Source organism: Canis lupus, chromosome 2 (genome assembly GCF_011100685.1).
Source record: "Canis lupus familiaris isolate Mischka breed German Shepherd chromosome 2, alternate assembly UU_Cfam_GSD_1.0, whole genome shotgun sequence".
NCBI lineage: Eukaryota > Metazoa > Chordata > Mammalia > Carnivora > Canidae > Canis > Canis lupus.
In genome coordinates this window covers 37,377,910-37,385,872 of record NC_049223.1, presented here as the reverse complement: position 1 = coordinate 37,385,872, position 7,963 = coordinate 37,377,910, and the positions used below count along the sequence as shown (strand labels likewise).

Sequence of the window (7,963 nt, the reverse complement as noted above, 5' to 3'; positions counted from 1 at the left end):
CGTTTTTATAAGGTATTCCTACGTATAGTGATTCCTAGGATAACTTTTGAGCAGACATGGAAGGATGACCACACTGGCTTGCGTTATTTAAGGCACTTTTCGAAGATGCACACCATATTAAATTTGGGTCTTGATTCTTTTCCCCCCCTCCCCATGAGCGACCCAACGGAGCGAGGCATCTGGTTTTAGCGACTGAGGCGTCTACGCGGGAAAAACTGGCGGGGGCGAAGCAGCGTTCCTGAGGCGGGTCCTACGGCAAGGGCCTCCGTCCAGTTGGCTTGGGCCAAGGGAGAGAGGAAGGGGTCGTCTTAACAACTGGGCTGCCCAGCGCCCTTCGTGAAAATTCCACGGGCCGAGGGTTCGACGCTGGCAACGGTTTGGGTTCCCTTTTCTTTCCCGAGGCCGAGAGCGGGTCTTCCTTTGCCAAGATGGCGGCCCTCGACCCGTCTGGAGGCGGCCCGAGTAGATCGTCCCCGAGCAGGTCGGTAACTAACTAAGACGCTTAGTTCCCTCCTCCCACATCCGACGGCGCGCGGGGGCAGCGTCCACCCGCCAGCTCCCGGCGAGGGCTCCTCCGCGGGCCGCCACGGAGAACCTCTGGCAAGATGGTGGCCGCGAGGCTGGGCCGGCGTCAGCGTCCTTTACCAAGATGGCGGCGGGCGACTTCCGGCACGCGCCTCCCCAATCCTCTTGGAGATGTCAGAGCAGGGGCGGCCGCCGCCAGCGTCCGAACGCCGCCCGAGGAGCGAGTGGCTGAGGCGCAGCGCCGGGCGAGGACTAGGGTGGAGCTGCGGCAGCCTCCGCCCCCGTCCCCGTCCCCGTCCCCGTCAGGAGCTGGCAAGCGCTGTCACCTGTGGGGGCGCAAAAGTTACCGCCCCAAACCCTAAAGCAACACAGCACCACCTTTCCCCGAGTCACAAAAATCATACTAAGTGTCGCACAAGGTAGGAGGCTCGGTCCCGGCAAAGCCCCCAGCGCCCCCGGACGCGGCCGGCTGGGGACGGGGGCTGGGGCGGGCGTCTCCCGCGCGGACTCCCCTCGCCCCACGCCCCTCTCCTTGGGGACCGGCCACGTGTTTCCCTCGGACTGAGGGGGAGGCGCGTAACGGGAACAGCTGGAGGGAGTTAAATGCTGACATTTTAAAGCTGCGCGTGTTTTGTTTCGTCTGGAGGGGCAGGGGTCCGGTGCACGCCGAGGGGTGGGCGACGCGCTGCGCCGGGTGCGGCAAATGTCACGATCCGGGTGCGGGGCCCCCGCGGGAACTTGGACGCGGGCCCTGGAGGGGGCGGGGGAGAGGTCAGGAGTTTGCGGGGGAGGCAGGGCGGACTTTGCAGGCGACTTACTGTTTCGCCTGCAACTTGCTTGTAGGCCTGCCACCACCCCCACCCCGCCGCTTTCCTTGAAAATTAATAATAAAAAAGTGCAAAGAGATTCAGCTCGCCGGAGGTTTTTGCATTTGGCGTGCAACTTCCTTCAAGTGTGAGCGCCCTAGCAGGGAGGGAGGGAGGGAGGGAGGGTGGGGGTTGAACTTGGCAGGCGGCGCCTCCTTCTGCCGCCGCCGCCGCCGCCTCGCAGACTCGGGGAAAGGGTGGGGGCCGGTCGCAGCGCGGGGGGGCGGGGGGCTCTGCTCTGTAACTTCTCTCCCGGTGGGAGAGCGCGGCGGCGGCGGCCGTGGGGACCCGCCCCCCGGCGACTGCCCCCCGGGCCTAGAGTCTGTGTGCGCCGACCCCCTTCGCTGCCCCCCAGAGGGCGTGTCTGGCGGGCCGGCCCCGCAAGCGGCCGACACGCTGCGGCACCGTTTCCGTGCAACCCCAGTAGCCCCGCGCTAAGTGACACTTCGTGCAACTCGGGCCCGGGGCGGCGGCGCGGACCCCCTCGCGGCGCTGCCGCGGCTGCGGGCCGCGCCCCGGCCCCCGGCCCCCGCCCCCGCCCCGCACCCCGCCCCGCACCCCGGGCGGCGCGCTGTCACCGCAGGGGCGCCGCCGGCCGTGGCCGCCCAAGGACCGGGCCGGCTCCGGAGTGGGTCGGGAGTCGCGGAGCTGGGCGGGGGCGGGAACGAGGCAGCGAGAAGACAAACTAGAGAAACTCGGCTTCCCTCCCAAGCCCGCCCCGGAGAGACCAGGTCGGCCCCCGCCGCCGCTGCCTCTCCTGCTCGCGGGGGGTGGCGGGGCGGGCGCGCAGAAGCCCCGCGCGCTCTGGGGCGGCGGCCGGCAGCCCAGTCCCGGGCGATGCCGGGGGCGTGCGGGCGCCGTCGGGGCCGGGGTGGCGGGGCCCCCGCGGAGGGCGTGGGGCGGGGGCGGGGGCTGGGCCGCCCCTGCAGTTGCCGAGCGTCGCCAACAGGTTGCACCGTTCCCCGCCGCCGCGCGGCCCCTCGGGCGGGGAGCGGCCGGGGGTGGAGTGGGAGCGCGTGTGAGCGAGTGTGTGCGCGCCGTGGCGCCGCCTCCGCCCGCCCCCCGGTCGGTCCCGCTCGCTCGCCGCGGCCGGGCGGCCCTTTCGCGTGTCCGCGCTCCCTCCCCTCCTCCTCCTCCTCCTCCTCCTCCTCCTCCTCTTCCTCCTCCTCCATTTTGCGAGCTCGAGTCTGTGACTGGAGCCCGAGGCACCACCCGCCCGTCGGGGACGGATTCTAGTGGGTGGAAGGAGACGCCGCACCCGGAGCGGCCGAAGCGGCGGGCGCCGGGACGGAGGACGCGCGCCGGAGAGCCCGGGCTCGCGGGGATCGGCGCGGGGCAAGGGGCGCGGGGCGCGGGGCGGGGGGCTGGCTTGTCAGCCGGGAAATGGAAGACTTTCTCAAATAGGGGCTCTCCCCTCCTCCCCCCCCCTCCATGGAGAAGGGGGCGGCTGTTTACTTCCTTTTTTTAGAAGAAAAAAAAAATCTCTCCCTCCTGCTCCTCCTGCTTTCACACGTTAAGTTGTTTATCTCGGCTGCGGTGGGAGCTGCGGACGGTGGCGGGTGAGCGGCGCCCCTGCCCGAGGTAAGACGTGGGGAGGGCCGGGGCCGCGCGGGTGCTCGCTGCCCCGAGGTGCGGGCCGGGGCCGCCAGGCCGGCTCGGGGGCCGCGGCGGGAGCCTGCAAACTTTTATTAGCCTCGGGGACTGGGGGTGGGGGCTGGCGAGGGGCCGGGTGATGGTGACGAAAGGGCCGCGCGCGGGTGACAGCGCTGGTCGGCCGGCGTCCCCGGGTCGGGCCGAGGGGGAGGAACCCGAGCTCCCTGCGAGTGGAGCCTCCTGGAGCTGCCCCGGGGCTTTGGCTCCTCTGGCTCCCTGGCGAGGCACTCTGGCCTCTGCGCCCCCAGGCCCCCCGTCCCTGTGCTCGCAGGGGGCCGCCCAGACACCCGTTTTACGGTGAACGCCGAGCCGCGTTTGAATTCTAGCCGGCCGAGTATTTCCACTCCGCCCTAGTGCGCCCGGGCGCGAGCAGGGTTCCTGTCGGGGCTCCAGCGCGTCTCCTTTCTGGCGGGCGCGCGGGGTGCGCGTGTGCGTGCGTGCGTGTGTGTGTGTGTGTGTGTGTACACACGCAGGGGGCTGACAGCCTGCAACTTGGAGACCTCGGCCAGGGCTGGCGTTATCTGGTAGAAGTGGGCGTGTCGGAGAAAGAACTCAACAGGTCTGGACACGTTTCTCTTTTTACCCCTGCACTTTTTTCCTCCCCGGGGAGAGGGTTTGTTCTTGAGCGCTTGGCACCATTGCGCGCCTGACGCGCAGAAGTGGCCCCTCGTAGAAAGAGACCTTCCCCCGCCGGAATAGTTTCCTGGTGCGATTTTTGCCCGGCGCTGGTTTTGACGTGTGGGTCTGCGGGCCGGGCCACCGCCGCCTTGGGGAAAAAAAAAAAAAAAAAAAAAAAAAAAAAACGCTTCTGACCCCCTGGCGTGGTCCCTGGAGGCTCATTAATGTGACAGCTATTTGCAGTTTAAACTGGGGGCTAAAGTCGTTGCAGGGCTCCTTCGGGGGAAGTATTGTTTTGGTTTCGGGTTTGAGGGCAGCTGTCAAAGCGGCGTGGAAATTCATTTGGGCTCCATTTGATACCTTGTGTTTAGAGATCGTTATCAGATCAACGCCGCGGAGGGGCGGGGCGGGGAGGTGAGCGGTCTCCCCTCCCGAGGTGCAGAAGCAGGCCCCCCAGCCCTCCCTCCACCTGGATCCCACGCCGCTCCCCGGGAGGGCAGGTGAAGTTTATGTCCGGGATGGTCTCCGTAGAGCAAAAGTTTCTTTTCATTAGGTAGGATCGGACTATGATGTCCTGGATGTGCTTCTCCGAGTCTTCACCTGTCCTCTTAGAACATCCTGATGATAAACAATATACTACGGACCTAATACTCCTGAGCACAGCCTCCGAATGGGGATTGGTGAAGGTTTAGAATACAGAGAAAAGGATTCTGAGCATTTTATTGGCTGTCGTTTTACCTGGGGTTATATGAACGTGATTTTACAGTTGTGGGTTTTTTCTTTTTAACGCTTCGTTATTTGGAAACGGGGAGAAAAAAAAAAAAAAAACAATTTAGAGGTAGAATACCGTCACATCCTGAGGGTCTTAAGCGACTTAAAAAATAAATGTCGCTTTAGATTCTATTATGTTGTAAGGGTTGAGAGAGCTGTGTATTTGTTGTATTTACGCTAAAATTGTAGGGAGAAGCTACTGCACGTTGTATATTCCTTTATAAAATCCAAATTATAGTCGGCCTATATACAACATAATCCATTTGTTCTGTTCAAAATTTGAAGGCAGGCATTTGAAACAGACCCGTTCAATAAGAAATATGGGTTAAAAATAAGAGCGTTTCTTAGTGTATTGGAAGATCATCATTGTTTATTTTTCAAATAAAATGTGCATGGTTTACCAGTAGATTGTACCAAAGGTTTGGATGTGTGACTAGCAGGTAGGAGGGCAGTTTGTGAGCAGTTTGAAAGAGAATTCTATCATAGTATTTATCAAATTTTATGTGTTTTGGTTCTCAGAAAAGCAAACAGCCTTGACTGATTGAAAGGAAGTAGGAATTTTAATGATAATACTCTTTTTTTATGAAATACTTTGACATCAATTTGAACCTTTAGAATAATCAGATGTAATGAATTATAATGTCTGTGATTAACAAAGTTACAGTTCTGTGAGTGGCAGGATGAATAGCCAAGCTTAGTTTGATACAATTTTGCCCTCAGCTGTGCAATTGAACTGCATTGTTCTTTTAAATGTGGCACGCTGAATAGGAGAAGGGGACGTGGCTTTTTTTTTATTCCGGAAGACAGAAACTACTCTTTTGATAACAAGGAATTAGATTCAGAGTTAACTAAAAGGTTCATTTAACAGGCTGTTACTAATCAGATCACTGAGATAATGTGACTTTATAGCTTATTCTGTTCCCCCTCTTTTCTTTCCCTTTTTTTTTTTTTTTTTTTTTTTTTTTGCCTGGTAGCTGATGATAATCACTGATGGACTCCAAGGAATCATTAAGTCCCCCCAGTAAAGAAGAAATCTCTAGCAGTGTGCTTGGTCGGGAGAGGGGAAATGTGATGGACTTCTATAAAACCCTGAGGGGAGGAGCTACTGTGAAGGTTTCTGCGTCTTCACCCTCACTGGCTGCTGCTTCTCAGTCAGACTCCAAGCAGCAAAGACTTTTGGTTGATTTTCCAAAAGGCTCAGGAAGCCATGCACAGCAGCCAGATCTGTCCAAGGCAGTTTCACTCTCAATGGGATTGTATATGGGCGAGACAGAAACCAAAGTGATGGGAAATGACCTGGGATTCCCACAACAGGGCCAAATCAGCCTTTCCTCTGGGGAAACAGACTTTCGGCTTCTGGAAGAAAGCATCGCAAACCTCAATAGGTCAACCAGTGTTCCAGAGAACCCCAAGAGCTCAGTGTCTGCTGTTTCTGCTGCCCCCACAGAGAAGGAGTTTGCACAAACTCTTTCTGATGTGTCTTCAGAACAGCAACATTTAAAAGGCCAGACGGGCACCAATGGGGGCAACGTGAAGTTGTATACCACAGACCAAAGCACCTTTGACGTTTGGAGGAAAAAACTCCAGGATTTGGACTTTACTTCTGGGTCCCCAGAGAAAGAGGCGAGTGAGAGCCCTTGGAGATCAGACCTCTTGATAGATGAAAACTGTTTGCTCTCTCCTTTGGCAGGAGAGGACGATCCATTCCTTCTGGAAGGAAACTCGAACGAGGACTGTAAACCTCTCGTTTTGCCGGACACAAAACCTAAAATTAAGGATAATGGAGACCTGATCTTAGCCAGCCCCAACAGTGTGCCACTGCCCCAAGTGAAAACAGAAAAAGAAGATTTCATTGAACTCTGCACCCCTGGGGTAATTAAGCAGGAGAAACTGGGCCCAGTTTACTGTCAGGCAAGCTTTTCTGGGGCAAATATAATTGGTAATAAAATGTCTGCCATTTCTGTTCATGGTGTGAGTACCTCTGGGGGACAGATGTACCACTATGACATGAATACAGCATCCCTTTCTCAACAGCAGGATCAGAAGCCTATTTTTAATGTCATTCCACCAATTCCTGTTGGTTCAGAAAATTGGAATAGGTGCCAAGGATCTGGCGATGATAACTTGGCTTCCTTGGGGACTTTGAACTTCCCTGGTCGGTCGGTGTTTTCTAATGGCTATTCAAGGTAAGATGAATGCTTTCTATTTCTTAAGAATGGATTTAAAATGGATTGATAGACTTAAATATTGAGTGATTTGTGTGTTTTCCAAAGACTCCTTTGATTTCTCATGTGACTGAGTTTAAGTGGTCCTTTGAAAGTAGGTACGGCTGAAAGACAGCCTAAGTGGTTTATCTGTACGTTAAGCATTTCTCTGAAATAACGACATTTGGTAGTTGAACACTTTATTTAAAAATTCAAAATAATGTTGCTCATTAAGTTATCTTGAGTAAAAAATTACATAAATTCAAGGGGGGTTGATACCTAATATTTTGATTGTGTTCATTGATGTGTTCTTAAAATACGCTTTTACTTTAGAGTGAAAAGTAAAAAGCTGTGTGCTCTATTCATTCACTTGTAAAATATTAGCTTGAGGAGGTCAAAGGGTTAAAAATCAGAAGGTCTAACAATGAGCCTTTTCTTCAAACTGAACCTTCTGTGGAAGAATTTGAATTTTGAGATTGCTAAAGCAACGCAGTGAGCAGTGTACCTGACCGTAGGCTTAGACGTGGGACTTGCCCAGTGGCGACTATGCTAAACTGACCTAAAAGTACACAGTTGTGTCTGCTGTTCAGTCTTGTTAAGAAAGGAATTGGTGACAACATGGTACAAAACAAAATCTGATTTTGAAAAGTTCCTACAAGTTCTCAGATAGATATGTGTTGGCCAACATTGTGAAGCTTCAATTCTCAGCTGTCATTTATTTGATTTGTTTCTCTGTATTCTTTTTTTCTCGGTCATTTCCGTTTGACCTCAAAAAGGTCTGTTAAAATGGAATTACCAGGAAAAGGTGCTAAATTTAGATAAATCTTTTGATTGGGGTTAAGTTCTCTACCCTGTACACCTGTTCCTAATTCAGATAAAATACTGAGTTGTGTATCACATTTTAGGTGTGAAGGAAATACAAAAATGTGATTGTAGAGACACAGGATTGATTAATAAGTGGGGTTTGTTTTTTGGGGTTTTTTTTTTTTTTTTTTTGAAAGGCATAGTAGTAGACAGTGATTTAATCTGTAGGTGAGCTTCTCAAGGTTTTTTTGTTGTTGTTGTTAGTGTTATTCATTGTTTCAGCAATTAGTCAATGAAGATTTTCTTTAAAACTCTCTAAGATGCTTTTTCTTTTAAACATATCGGAACACTCACTTGTTTCTTATATTGTCTTTAAGGAGGAAGGTTTTCTTGTTGGGAGAAAAACTTTGAACTTAGATTTAGGCTATGTTCTATTCCTTTTAAAAGGCCTGTTTCTTATCAAAAGACTTTGGTTCTTGTGTAACTAGTAATCTATTATTTAATAATAATCTTTTATTTAGA

The 7,963-nt window shown here is 53.9% G+C and overlaps 1 protein-coding gene across 1 annotated transcript in view; it reads left to right on the top strand.

Moving 5' to 3' along the window:
• Window positions 1–5,414: 5,414 nt before the first annotated feature.
• The window catches only part of NR3C1 (nuclear receptor subfamily 3 group C member 1), a 110,265-nt gene continuing 107,716 nt past the window's right edge, over window positions 5,415–7,963 (top strand). Inside the window, 1 exon segment of the mRNA NM_001302828.1 lies at window positions 5,415–6,619. Within this exon segment, the coding sequence (NP_001289757.1) occupies window positions 5,424–6,619 (1,196 nt within the window). The 5' untranslated portion in view covers window positions 5,415–5,423.